This window comes from Cucurbita pepo, chromosome 17 (assembly GCF_057944985.1).
Source record: "Cucurbita pepo subsp. pepo isolate OVF chromosome 17, ASM5794498v1, whole genome shotgun sequence".
NCBI lineage: Eukaryota > Viridiplantae > Streptophyta > Magnoliopsida > Cucurbitales > Cucurbitaceae > Cucurbita > Cucurbita pepo.
The window spans coordinates 2581996-2597346 of NC_141814.1; the positions used below are offsets into that span (position 1 = coordinate 2581996).

Consider the following 15351-nt stretch of genomic DNA (forward strand, 5'->3'; position numbering starts at 1 on the left):
TTTTAATGTACGTCGGTCAAACCAGGATCTGTCGCCGGTTCTCGATGCGCCACATTATGTGGTTTTCCGGTGACCTTATTTTCCCATTTTGCCCCTCTTCCCCTCTCCTTTTTACGAATGTGACGGAATATTCGGGTGGGGACCATTTATATGACCGTTTTGATTTTAGCCGCTACACTTTTTGAATTCATTTGCATTTTGCACCCTCTCTATTTCCATCTTTCTTTTTCACGCCAACTAGATCTGCATTATTTTAATTTACCCCCCTACTATTTTTCTTTTCATTAAATTAATAACAATATTTCTAAATTTTATATTTTATTTTAAATATACCTTTTTTTTTTTTTTTTTTTAATTACAACAATACCCATAAACTTTTAAAAATGAATAATCCCATTAATATTTGTTTTTAAAAAAAATATTTCTTCAACTTTTAAATTTTTATCAATATTTTTATTTTTTTTTTAATTTTAAAAAATAATACCCTTACTACTAATATAGACATAAATCATTTATATACCTTCAATTTCTTTAAATATATTTTGAGCTAGGAAAAAAATCAACTTGAAAATAAATTAAACATTTAATTTATTTGGATGTTTAAATTTATTATGCAAATTTAATTGATATTTTTTTTAAGTTAAAAAGGAACTCAGCCTAACCACAAAAATAATTTAATTTCACTATATTTGTTATTATCAAAATAAAAAATTAATTTATTTATTAAATCTTACCATTCAATTTCACTATATTTTGAAAATTTACATTTCAATGGTTTAAAATTATTTTAAAGAATAGTAGGAGAATAAATAATAAAAAATTATGAAAATAAATATTAAATTAAATACATGTATGCATATTATAAGTTTTTTTTTTTTTTAATAAACAATAAATCCTCCCATTCAATCTAATTTAGTTTTTAGAAAACTCATGTGTTAATCTAATAAATTCAAGTTTTTAGAAAATTAGCAATGGGCTCACACAACATCGAACTCTCACTCATTTGTTCAGTGTCACATTTATACTTGTTCGACGTGTCATCTATGGTCACATGTTGATAATGTACTGAACCCTTTTACTTCTTTCATGTTGTATTACGTTATATTGTATTTTCTTTCTGTAAGATAGTTTTGTGAAATTATGTCTACTATTGACATACATGAATATTCGATGGGTTATAGCAAGTGTTATATAATCACTGTCCTGTTGTTGAAAAGAGTGCAATTGTAATACTCGAGAACGCGAACTTATAAAATTTTGAATGGTTGGAAATTTAATTAAACCCAAGGTTATTTTATTAGATTTCAAATTACAAGTATGTTTTCTTTTTGTAAAAAAGGCAACACCTTTTTAACAAAACTAATAAGTGAAAAGGTCTAAATAATTTGAAATGGGCCTAAATGTGTGTGGGTTAACTGAACAAATGGGCTACAATCTATATGGGCTTTCTCGTTAAATGGGCTTCCTTTATGGGCTAAACTAATAACATGAAAGGGGCCATGATCGGACAAATTTTGAAAAATAAAAATAAAAATAAAAATAAAAAGATTTGGTGGCCTTTATTTAAAAAAAAAAAGGTCACATTTTTAGTTGTGTTCTTAAAATAGTTTTTAATTTTCAAAAACACTTTGGTACGATCGTAAAAACAAAAAAGAAATTTAAAATATTTTTCAAAATACTTAAATAAAATTATTATTATTATTATTTTCAACTTTTATACTACAAAAGAGTTTAAAATTTTAAAAATAATAATTTTGAAGAACTAATTAGAAATTTTAATTTTGTTGGGTTGGTGACCCGAACAACCTGGATAGAGTTCGTAATCCAAACAAATCTTTACTTAGGGTTGGAATAAGTTGTCGGGTTGTTTTTCTTAATTATTGAAAAAATCATACGTATTCACATTACATGTTACAACCGTCAAATAATTTTAATTTTCATAACAGTCTTAAAAGTTAGATTGTAATTTTATGTAACGATCTTAAATTTTCTACTTAATTTAAGGTCGCTACTGCATACCTATCATGAACATTGAATGCATAAATTCTTCATTTAAACCTTTTATAACATAAACTTTTATCATAAAATACAGCAATGGACTTACGTGTTCGAAAATATTTTTAAAACGACGTAACAATAAACTAAATGAAATAAATAAACATTTAAATTAAAAACATCTTATTCTAGCCTAAGTCTAAGAAAATAAATGTGACTACTCTATGCTTGTGCCATGATCTCCAATTGCGATACCGTTGTCAGCCGGTCGTATATGGATACTTTGCATTTACCTGAAATAGAAGTAGCACGTGACCCCACTATTGGGGTTAAATGCAAACATATCCAATTTTATGAATGAAACATATCATAACAGTCTATTTTCTTAGGGGCTATCTTGACGGGCAATTGAGATGTGAACTTAATTTTCCTACACATGGTCCACATGTGCGAGTGTGGACCCACCAGTCAGTTCGCACACCTCTTGGGTCCCCTTTCTGGTCGAGCAAGCATTCTCCGGGAGCTATTGATGTCAGACACTCGTTAGGAATAGCGACCGTCACAACATCATTATGAGTTCCCCCTGTCTAGTAGTGTACACATCTTTACTATCGTGAAGGAATAGGGGTATCCCCCACTGTATGAACACACAATAATGCATGAGGTTCAAACATTTTTCCATTTTCATTATCATTCAATACAACCCCGCTAGTGTTTTGTTCATATCATATCATTTTCATATCATTTCCCATGTCATTTCTCATATAGTTTATCATATCATTTATCGTATCTTGCATGCAAATGCCGGTGTTGTATTTCATGCTAGTTCGTCGTTTTGCATGTCAATCGTATCATATCGTTCATATTGCATACATATGTCATATCATAACGCTTTCATACTTCCGGGTTCACATTATATCAAATTATAACCATATCAATAATCACATATATCATACCATAACCTACATCATATCATTCTCATACCATAACGTAAATAACCTAAATACTTTTAAACACATTTGTTCCTAATGTTATGTTAGGAGATGGTTTCAACTTATTTACCCATCTATGGTATTTCAAAATTTTCTTTTAATATTTTCATTGGGATCCTAAATTATTTAGTTTTTAATTCTCTTCTGTACAAATTTTTATCTCTCGGATTTGTAAATATCACAAACATGAATATCGTAATGACCCTAATCCATCTAGGTTGAAAAAATCAGGTCGTTACTCGATAATGATAGCAATTATTAAAGAAAAAACAACATTTTGATTGAAAAGATAGTGAGTGGAGCAGAATTGAAGTAGGGAACTCTAGCATCTCTCTTATTTGATACATTGAACTTTGAAGGGCTATGAAATTAATACACATATATATGTCAAACACTTGTGAGGAGTCGCACTCTAAAAAAATTTGTAAAAGAGAGATTGATATTGACATCTTAACTCTCTTGAAAACGAACCCAATGGAGAAGGTTAAAGTAATTATAAATTGAAAGAGATGTATCCATGTGCCAAATTGCATGTAAATTTAGAAGTAACTCATTATATATATATATATATATATATATATATATATATATATATATATATATATATATATATACATATACATATATATATATATACACACAAGGTAAGACGTAGAACATACATTAAAAAAAATACCCATCAAATTTTAAAAGTAGGATTAATATTCTTGACCTAAAAAAAATGTTCAAGAAAAGTTTTATCGTCAATATATGGCTTGAAACTATCTATCTAAACCTTGTAGATCATCTAAAACGTAGCATCGACGGTTTCGTCTATATGCTCACGATAAAAGCTATTTTAAAAGTTTTTTTTCTTCTTAAATCTAAGTATTAATTATGGGGTGTGCATGGGTCGTGTTGAGGAAAATTTTCGGACCAACCCAAAAATTTGGATTGGTTGGATTGATAAACCAACTCAACCCAAAATTGTTTCACAACCCAACCCTTTATTTTCGGGTTTAGATCGCAGGATATGAATAGATGCCATTAGATGGAGGGTCGGGTCAAGTAAACAGAACTTCGACGTAACAAAACCTAACTTCAGTCCAACCTCTATGTGGGAATCCCTCGATAGTTGTTTGTACGCAACCTTAAACGACGTGACCACCCGAGCGATGCTTATGATAGAAGTGGCGAAAACCCTACGCTCAATACGTTACCATGCATTATTCTTCCTTTAGTATTGCATGCAAACTAGTAACATTCTCTACGTTGAAGAACCCCTTACGTCCAATGTCGCGGAGACTTTGCCTCCAATGAACTCTTGATGAAGTTAGTGCACGAAAATGAAAATGAACGATCAAATCTATTGTAATTAAGAGGCCAAAATGAAATTGAATCACAATTTACAATAGAAATACTTACGAAGGTCGATATGAAAAACGTGACCACGAAGTCGTGGTTGGGTCTACTACTAGCCCATCAACCATCAATAATGTGTACCTTTCCTTTACAATCAACAAAAACGGCCGTTAAACCATAAAATCGTACCTAAATCCAGCACCGTTCAAAGTAAGTTTAATCATAAATATGAAGGGAGCAAGTATATGCTTGTACCAATTAAGACATATATATCAACAAATTAAAATATCAAAACTCAATAATTATACGACCCCATTGTGAAAAACGATTTATGTAGTTTAAGTTGCATAATTAGAATCATTCAAACTTGATCGGATCGATCTTACTTGTTGAGTGATTAAATCTCAATCAAGTGTTCTTGTCTTGAGATATCCACAGAGTGTTTACAAGGGTTCTTCTCCATTATTTGTATAGATGTTGAAAAAATTACATATTTTTAAAAAGTTTCGTAACACCTTCAAAACATGGCCGAACACACGAAAACGTGTTATTATTATTTGTATGGTACAATAATTGGATGAGGAAAAGACAGAGAGGTGATCGAGACTGTATTAGGTATGAGGCATGGTGGGCTAAATAAAACCCTAAACCTAACCCTCCAACAATAATGGAGAAGAAGAAGAGAAACCCATATAGACTTCCACATGAACCCTAAGCTCAATAATTCCACAGCCCACCAAGAAAAAAAATGTTCATTAATTATAAACACGCCATGATCTCGAGTAGACTAGTTGAGCTGTATTTAAGTTGATTCAAACAAATCAATATTTATACTCTTAATTTAAGCGTTAATTTAGACCCTCCATTTGGATTATGTTCTAAAACTGTTTACACCGAGTTACGTGTTTGAAGATATGAGCATTAAATACGGAAATACTTTATTTAAACTTTTTTTTAATATAACTTTTATGTCATAGACTTGCGTACCTTTAAAACGACACAACAAAAGATTAAATAAAAATAAATAAACATTTAAATTAAAAATATGCATAGATAATTGCATTACGTCGTCAACACGTGACTTGAGTATTTTAAGAAATACATGTACAGTCTATTGGTGTTAAATATGCAAACACATACAATTTCATACACACGGTCCATACGTGCGAGTATGACGGTCATGAGGTTAAATGTGCAAACGCATATAATTTCATGAATGAGACCTTATCATATGGGCGAGCATTCTTCGGGAGCTATGTCTACTGGACACCCATTAGGAATAGGGACGACAATGATAAAAATAATGAATGTTCACGTACCTAGTGTAGGTGTCTGTAGTATCGTAAAAGAATAGGAATATTCATCTTTCATGCATACTTCGGGGTTGTATTTCATGCTAATTTGTCATTTTGCATGTCAATCATATTATAAACATTCAATTACATAAGTATGTCATATAATAACGTTCCATGCTTCTAAACATAACAATTTTCATCATATACATATCGTATCATACTATTTTCATACCATATCACAGTATATGTACGTCCGTTAATCATATATCGTATCATAATCATATCATGACTCTCTTACCCTCCTCTTCATCGAAACACCTTATTACATTGTGCCTGAGGTTTTAAGAGGATCCAAGTACGATAAGAAAGTCGATATGTGGTGTGCTGGTGTGTTGGTGTGATTCTCTACACGATTTTAGCTGGATTTTCTCCATTCTACGGCGACTCTACGACGAAGGTCATTGAGGTTTTTCTTAGAGAAGATCTGAGATTTCGACTAGGGTTTTTAGGTTATTTTCTTCCATGACTAAGGATTTGATGAAGAAAATGATCCGTCGAGATACTGATAGAAGATTCTCAACCGAACAAGCTTTCAGTAAGTATACTTCTAATTAAACAATGAGTTGTATTATTAAATGAAACCATTTATTATCTTTGAATATGGACAGTTGATTTCCATTTTTGATCTCATATTTATTTGATTTGAGTTTTGAGTTGCTTGTTTAATTGTTCGTGAAGGTCTCATGTGAATTGAAATTTTAGATTTCTCAAGACAACCCAACCCAAACCTAACATAAAAGCAGAGAGTTGGATTGGGTTACCAGTCCAACCAACCCAAACTTTTGGATTGATCCAAAATATTTTCTCAACTCGATCCATATACATTCCTAGTTATAGGTTGTTTATCTGTATTGGACAGGTTCACATTGGTTAACCCCATTTTGAATGGTTTAAGTCCCTCAATTTACTTTACATTTTCGTAGTGCCACGTTATGCTAATTTCATCTATTTAAATAATTATTTATTTTTGCTACATTTGAAATAAATGTGTATATTATATTACAAATGATTTTTTTTATTTCAATAATTAAAAGAGTCATAACTCTGAAGTCAAAGGGCCAAATCTAGAAAGACAAAGACTGAACCTATAATTTATTAAAAATTTCGAGGAACTAAAAATAATTTTTAAAAAACATTAAAAATCATAGTACAAACTTTTAAGAATTAAAAGTATATTTAAAAAAAAAAAAAAAAACAGAAATCAAGAAGATTCTCTAAGCACTTTTTTTTTTTTTAATAATAATCAATAAGATCAGTCAAATGATGTAAATTAATTTAATTACAAAATTATTATTTTAAAAATAGTATGAAAAAGAGGATCATAAATACAAAAAGTTGTCGGTATAGCATAGTCAACCAAGATGCTAAAAGAAAAAAAAAATAATTATAAATTTAAATGTTGATAATAGAGGACGGCACCGGCGGAGGAGGTCCGGTGAGAGGAGGTTGAAAAGGGAGAGGGCAAATGATTGAGGATGGCGGTGGACCCAGCGTCTGCCACCGGCATGGGATGGTGGGGGCGGGCGGCGGTGGGGCAACCGACGACGGTCTTCTTCTTTGACAAATGTGGTATTGATTGTTTTGATTGGAGTTGGACAACCCAAAGTTTTTGTTTCACTCTCTCTTCACTAATTTCTATGCATTATTTTCTCCTCTCTCTCTCCAGAATTATATGAAATTATTGGAGTTGATTGCAATAATAATAAAAAGCCTATTTTTGAAATCATATCAAATATATATTATCGTTAAATATGGTGCCTAGATCTAGCGTTGCTGTACTATCGTTGTTCAGATTGCTCACGAATATCGTTTTTTTTCCTTAGTATAATTAGAGGTGTTAAAACAATCAGATAACCCGAAAAATTCGATCAACCCACTTTAAATTGTATGGTTTGGATTCAAATTTGTAAACTATTAACCTTATTATATGTAATGATTTCATTTTCGTCTTGTAAAATGGTCAATTTTAGTAATAATGTACTGATTTGTTTTGGGAGTGTGTAGACAAATTTAAATTTATTTCATTTTGGTCCTTACTTATTTTTTTCTTTTCTTTTTATACCCTTATTTGTTTGAAGGCTCACGTGTAGGCTTTCTTGTATGAATTGGGAGGCAGGATGGAGACATTATTCCAAATCCTTTCAATAATTCAATATATTTATCAACTTTACACATTTCCTTTTCGTCTTCTTTCACTTCAACCTTTTTCCAATTCTTCTTCTCGACCTACTTTCTTTCTGGTATAAACCCTAGCTCGAGTTCATATAGCTTTCGAGTCCATTTTTGTAACTACAAGTGAGTCGTTAGTGTGAGATCCCACAACAATTGGAGAAGGGAATGAGTGTCAACGAAAACGTTGGGTTTCGAAGGAGGGTGGAGTTTGAGACCCCACATCTGTTGGAGAGGAAACAAAGCATTCTTTATAGTTGTGGAAACTTCTCTTTAGCAGACACATTTTAAAACTTTGAGGGGAAGCCAGAAAGGGAAAGCTCAAATACGACAATATCGGTTAACAGTAGATTTGGGCTGTTATAGTTAGCATGTTGGAGTCCCACGTTAGCTAATTAAAGAGAAGATCATGAGTATACAAGGAATACTGTTTTTATTGACACGTAACCTTATAAAAAAAAACCAAAATCAAGGTCATAGATGCGTATGCTGAAAGTAAACAATAAAAACAATATCGTACTTGTGTAGATTCGTTCTTTATATCTCTCGTATCAGAGTCATGCCATTATTTTAACTTAGTCATGTCAATAATCAAAGGTGTAGTCATAGTAACTCAGGTGTCGAACAAAAAAATTATGAGCTTCAATGGTGTACTTTGTTCGAGGGTAAGATCGTTGAAAGACACTATTTTTATCATATAATTCACAAAGTCGAAGCACAAAGCAAAACTATGAGAGCTTATGCTCAAAGTGGACAATATCCTACCATTGTGGAGAGTCGTGTTCATCTAACATGGTATAAGAGTCATGCCCTAAACTTAGTCGTGCCAATAGATTGGTAAATCCTCAAACGTCGAACAAAGGATTCGAAAAGAAAATGAGTAAGACTCCTTAGACTAATTTATATTATTTTAATTCTCATAATAAATAAATAAAGTCCAAGACGATTTAACTCATCCATCCATTTTTCACCACTTGTATTTTTATCTCCCCGTTGGTCAAATTTACAATGGAATGAAAGGGAAGTAAAAAATAAAATTACAGTCCCAGGATTCCTGACAATATCCAATCCTACGGTCCCGTAATCCCAGAGATTAGACGTCCAATCCACCAGAGTCTCCGTCCAAAAACCCTACGGAAAAAAAAAACGTCACTCTCACTCCTCTTAGAAACGCCGTTCGTCGTCGTCATCGTCATCATCAATCCCCGACTGTCACCTAATGTCCACCACGTGTCCACCCTCAATTGGCAGTCACAACAAGCCGAAAATCTTGACATTAAATGAAAGTTACACTTTCTCCCAACAGCTTCTGCCACCACCTTTATTACAACCCAAACAGATCTGACATCCCAGCCCCACCTCCACCGGCGGCGCGTGACTCCACTCTCCAAAAATATAATGAATTTAATCCAACTCAACTCAAGTTTTTGAGAAAAGAAAAGATAATATATTGAAAATACACAACCAAAGATTGGGAAGATTACAGATTACATGAAATCAAGAGGGAAAAATTCAAATACATGACATAACCAAAACACCCTTTTTCTTCTTCATCGGAAAACTCGAACTCGAGAGGGTAGACTTGAGTCAATACCCGAACCACCACCACCACAACTACCACCACCGCTACTATATATATATAAGTTCAAAAGAAAAACCCTTTTTTTTTTCTCTTTCCCGAGTCACTGACTCGGTGACTAACACGCGCGGTTCGTTCTTGACTCAATACCCCCACCATTACATCTCATTTTCTTTTTCTTTTTCTTCACACCCTTGACATCTCTAATAATAATAGTAATAATAATAATAACAATAATAAAGGAATTACTTGGGAGGGGGTTAAAGAAGTAAAATAACGTTTTTTTTTTTCTTTTTTTGCTTAAATCCTAAAAAAAAAAGAGAGAAAAAATTAAACCCAACAGCACGTGGGGGAGTCACGTGCGGAATGATGCATCAGGTTTCACATTGAAGAGCGGCCTTGATCTTTTGAACGGTGCAAGAGATGAGATTATTGACCGTTTCAACGGATTCCACGGTGAGCTTGGCTGTAGGGAGGCTATTCACGAGTATTTGAAACGCGACGGTCAGTAGGGACCCACCACCGCCTGTCACTCTCTGACTCTGTGGCCCATCCCCGCCACTTGGACTGCTGCCGTTCGTCGTTGTCAGCCCTCGACTCACCGCCCCGTCAGGTACTATAGCAAACCCAGATGGCAGAAGCGCCACATACGCCGAATCGCCGCCGTTCATCACGACGTGCATAGCCGGAATATCCACCGGCGCGTACACCACAAGGGACCCAGCCGCATCTATGCAAGTCTCTTGTAGAATCAACATACTGCTCTGGTTCGCATTCATAGCCTGTGTGTTACCCCACCAGAGTACACAAGTCAAAACCAAAAGGGTAACTTTATAACATGATTTTGCATGAAGAAGATGGGGAAAATGGATCAAATGAAAAAGAAAAAGAAAAAGTGGGTCAGAATTCAGAAGAGAAATTGACAACTGATTTTGTTTTTGCCTTTATGTTGACTTTTTTTTTGTTTTTTCATCATGAGAAGCTACAAAAACAAACAAAAGTAGCTCTGTAAAAAAAATGTCCTCATGGATACTTCCAATTTCCAAAGTCGACCCTCTGATCCCCACAAATGATACACATCTCCAACTCAGGGGCACATGCGTTATGGAAAAAGGCATCATTTGGAATTCAAAATATATATATATATATATATATATATATATATATATATATATATATGTATATATATATAGAGAGAGAGAGAGAAATAATACGCTGGCTCTTAATAGAGAGACGCAGTTGCCATGATCTTGCCCTTTGGCTATATGAGCCATCTCCTGCATGGGGCCGCCATTGGATAGGATGTCCCATTCGCTTCTCAACCGTTCGTCCCGGAGAAAGTCGAAGAGTCGTTGTGGTGATAACGGTAGCCAAACCGACGTAGCAGCACTCAACACAATGCCTGGTGGTTCACCAGGATCGTCGACGCTCTTTCGTGTCATGACACGTACGTCCTCATCCACACTACCAGCATTCAGCTTGTTCCATTTATGCACCGTCGATGCACACACACCCGCACAGAAGTTCGCTGTCATTCGTTGCGCTAGCTTCAGCATACTACGTCGCCCACCTGCAGTTATCGCTACAGCAGCAAAACATTCACAAAATTCAACAACTTTAAATTCTAATAATCACCAACAGTCACCAAAAACGCAAAGACGATGGATGATACCAGTGTGATCTCGAACAGGTACAGCAGACGACATGAGGATAGCAAGACACTCGCATTGTCGTTGAAGGGTAGCAACCCACCGTTGCGCTCCAAAGCCCATACCAGAGCTGAGAAGCGGTCGATATAGCTGATGAACTTGGCTATCATCGTACTCCGCATGTTCCACCCACGTAACCTGCTCCGATAATCATACATCATATACTAAATATACTACATAGTTTTTTTTGACATCTACATCTAAAATAAACCTTAATCTTAAATTTGATTCGCATAATAATATGTTCATCAAGTCAAAGCATGATCTCAGCAGCAGATTGACTAAAAAACAAAATTTTCTGTAAGAAGTAAAAAGTCAGAAATGATTATTTGGAACAAAAACAAAGGAATCAAATTAAAGAAATGGGTTGAAAAAATGGTATAAGAGAGAGAGAGAGAGAGAGAGAGAGAGAGAGAGTCCAAAAGGCAAAAGCAAGAAAAAACCAAGCAAAAGAAAACAAAACAGAAAAGAGTGATAAGAGTTTGACTAAAAAAAAAAGACACCGACACATGACAATGGCTGGAACCAGTTCATAAAAAAACCAAACACACCATAATCGAAGTAACAAAAGTAGGCTCCAAATTAGATTCGAATAGAAACATCAAAGTGCCTTAGTTTTATTCAACCAATCAGCCAAACTCCCACTATTTATATGGATAAATATAGAGTTTAATGAGCTCGAGGCACAGAAATTTGTGTAATAAAACAAGAACCTCGATTTCCAAACGTTATTTTAATCGAAATTAACCAAACCCAGATGTTGAAAACTCAAGTTCTAGATAATTTGAAGAATCCCAATGACTAATGTATTATTTTGGAAGCTTCAGATTCTAAAAGATAGTGTTTTTTTTTCTGACAGATTAGTGATTATGGTGAATAATCACTATACTATTGAAGTCTTGTTGACTTGGGAAATGGAAGTGGCTTTGAATTTTGATCTCTGGAGTAAAATGGCTTCTTGGATGGAAGATTTCATGGAAAGAACATTTAATTTTCGTAATCCCATGAAGAAATTATGATGTTTTTTTTTTTTTTTCTTTTTTTACCTTGGAATATCCATTGGGCATGTCTTGAACGACACACCCAGAAGGAAGCCTTCTGCAGTTGATGAATGAGGAACCACTGGTTGGAGTCTCTCGCATGGCGTCCACCGATAGGTCGACGACAGCCCAAACCCCTTCGGCGTGCTGCTTGCAAAACCGGAGAAAATTGACTTCCCGGACGGGTACTAACGGTGAGAGGACTTGAAGCTCGGCATGCATCTGTGATTAAACAAAACCAATTATGGTGTTTTATGAACTGTGAAAGGAAGAGGTAGAGTCTGCAAATTCTATATCTTACCAGTTGAAGTGCACCATTCCTTGTTCCGCCCATGCCACTGGAGATCACATCGGTGGTTGTTGTTCGAGCAATCATACATGGAAACATCTCTGCCCATCGATTCTGCATAAGTTTCGAATCAGAAATCAGGAACAAAACCGTTAGGATTGTTCGTTAGATATTCGTTTTTAGATGTTTACCGCGTCCATCAATGTCTCGACGAGCGCAAGGCTGTTGATAATCACCATGCCAGTTTCTCTCGAGGCCTCGGTAACGAAACCATTAGGTTTCATGCCGATGCAAGGAGTGAATGTCCTCATGTATTCTTCCTGGTTCAGTATTTCTCTTCCACCTTCCAAGCTCCCAATCCAAAGAGGCTCATCAGTCTGAGCCATTTTAACTAATTCATCCATGGCAGCCAAAGCAAGCTCGAGTAGCATAGATCGCTCCACCGACCGATCAAGTCCCATCCCTGGTGTTGGCCTCACAGGTGGTTGAACAACAGACAGATTACCGGACAACCCGCCTCCAAAGTCCGGTCCAATAGGCATCGACGTCGCCATGGTCAAACTCCCAAATCCATTACTCCCAACTCCCAGTTCCAAACTCGAGCTTGGCAATGGAGGTGCAATGGAGTTAGCCAAGGACGAAATCGGTCTTCCAAGGAATTTCCCAGCCAGCGTGCAAACTCGGTCCAACTCATCCTTCAAACGAGCATTCTCGATCCTTAACTGCTGCTCTTCCAGCGAAATCTCTCCGATAATCGCTGGACCACCGCAGTTTGAACAGATCGGATTCCTCATAGCATCTCGAATCGACATATTCTCAGCTCTAAGCTTATCATTCTCCTGTCTAAGCAAAGTATTCTCATGGCGTTCCAATTGGGTCTGCTCCAAAACATAAAAACACTCATAATCCAAAGAAAAACAACAAAAAAAATGAAGAACCCAACAACTTCGTACAAAACAAAATGGTGCAGTTCATCAATTACCTTCATCTGGGTCCGACGATTTTGGAACCAAAACTTAACTTGCCTGGTTTCTAAGCACAGCCTCCGACTCAACTCCAGCCGTTGCTTCTCATCAGGATGAGGGCACTCTTTAAAAACACTAACAAAACAAAAACAGGTTCAAAAACGGATTGAAGAAGAAAGAAGAAATTAAAAGAATGAAAAAAACAGCAAGCGTACGATTCGAGCTCTTGGATTTGCTGAGGAGTGTGTCGGTGGTAACGCTTCTTCCTCGGAGGATTGTCGGCGGCGTCTTGGTCGTCGCCGGAGCCGCCGTCCATGTTGTCACTTCCAGATCTACTCTCGTGCTCTTCATCTCTGCCTCTTCTCCCAACATTGTGCTCGAAACCCTCGGGTAGTCGGGCAGCCAAATCCCCTTGACCGCCGTCCATGTTCGTCTGAGGGATTTCAAAACCCATTACAAATCACACACAGATTAATCGAAACGAAATAAAACGAAGAAGAAACGAGGGGGAAAAGTGAGTTACAAGAGCGAGAGAGAGTCCGGGGGAGTTGAACATCGATTTGGTGAGAGATTGAGTTATAAGTCGCGGCGGAGCGACTGCACCAGATGGCATAATTCCACCACCAGGGATACCGCCGGTGGGGTTATTATTGGAAGCAGTGGTGTTGTTGTTAACGTAAGATAAATCGGCTACGATTCGAGCACCACCGCTTCCTCCACCGCCGCCGTCAAGAAAACCCCCAAAACTCATCAATCAAAGCTTCAATAACACTTCCCTTTTGTTCCCCTTCTTCCACTCGCTACCGTTATGTGGGTTTTATCCAAAATCAACAAAGAACTCAGCCCAAATGCAGAGAAATCAGTGAAACGAAGGCGTTCCTCAAAAACCCAGAAGCAAAAAACACAGACCCACAAAATCAAAAGCAGTAAGAAGACGAGAGAGAGGGCAAAATGGCAAAAACAAGAAAACCCTTCTGCTATTCCTTCCTCCTCCTCCTCCTCCTCCTCTCTCTCTCTTCAAAAATAAAAAAGAAGAAGAAGAAGAAGAAGCTCAAGAACCCTTGTTAATGGTGGGTGTTGGGGGGCCTCTGTGCATGTTCAAAAACCTTCTAAATACCCCATTTCAAGGTAGCAGAAAACTTGGAGAATCCAAAAAAGAAAAAAGAAAAGAGAGAGAGAAATGGGGGCAGGATTTTTGGTTTTTCTTTTCTTTTTAAGACTAGTGCAGAGAGAGAGAGAGAGAGAGAGAGAGAGAGAGAGAGAGAGAGAGAGAAAAGATAAAACTGAATATGTGGAGTATTGGAAGCCTTAGAAACAGAAGGGTCCAAAAAAGAAAAGGGGGGGTGCGGTTGACTCTCAATCTCCCTTTCCCCAAAGTCTGTGAATGGCAGAGGAAGAAAGGATGAAGAAGAAGAAGAAGAAGAAGAAGAAGGAAATTTGATGTTATAATACAAATTACAATGCAATTTCCATTTCTCTCACTTTGGGAACTCCAAATTTTTGTACCAATCTCTTCCCTAAATTATGTAACTCTTTCCCTAAATTTCCCAATTTTCTTTGTTTTTTTTCACCCTCCAAAATTTCAACATGCATCCATCAACATTCTACTCCATGGACTAAAAATCCACCCCACCATGTTGTTGTATCGAGAGTTATTGTTAATTTTAAAATATACATTTTTGTGTGTTCAATTATATGTGTATACACATTTTTTTTTATTATTATCGCTCATCTCTTCGAAATAATTTTTTAAAATATATATTTAAATTGAGGGGTAAATTTTAATTATAATATTTAGAAATAAATTTTTATTTAAAATTAAAAAAAATTAAATAAACGACTCGAACCACTCCAAACCAACTTAACCCAAAAATTTATGATTGGATTGGATTAGATTTATTATTTAATAAGACATTT

General features: G+C 35.6%; 1 protein-coding gene across 1 annotated transcript; it reads right to left on the minus strand.

Moving 5' to 3' along the window:
• Window positions 1–9276: 9276 nt before the first annotated feature.
• Window positions 9277–14844, minus strand: LOC111778940 (homeobox-leucine zipper protein ANTHOCYANINLESS 2). Its single transcript, XM_087119164.1, has 9 exons — window positions 13958–14844; window positions 13650–13867; window positions 13452–13569; window positions 12661–13347; window positions 12482–12583; window positions 12187–12402; window positions 11104–11278; window positions 10646–11013; window positions 9277–10213 (listed from the first exon to the last, which is right to left on the minus strand). The coding sequence occupies exons 1-9, from the start codon at window positions 14183–14185 to the stop codon at window positions 9806–9808; spliced, it is 2520 nt and encodes an 839-aa protein (XP_086975290.1). The 5' UTR covers window positions 14186–14844; the 3' UTR covers window positions 9277–9805.
• Window positions 14845–15351: the final 507 nt, after the last annotated feature.

What these genes read in the sequence shown, in the direction of transcription:
- LOC111778940 (XM_087119164.1), bottom strand. Translation starts at nt 14,185, where the DNA reads ATGAGTTTTGGGGGTTTTCTTGACGGCGGCGGTGGAGGAAGCGGTGGT. An exon ending in TCGAGACATTGATGGACGCG is followed by an intron (nt 12,584 to 12,660) that starts GTAAACATCTAA and finishes AAACTTATGCAG; the next exon opens with AATCGATGGGCAGAGATGTT. An exon ending in TGCCCAATGGATATTCCAAG is followed by an intron (nt 11,279 to 12,186) that starts GTAAAAAAAGAA and finishes TTATCGGAGCAG; the next exon opens with GTTACGTGGGTGGAACATGC.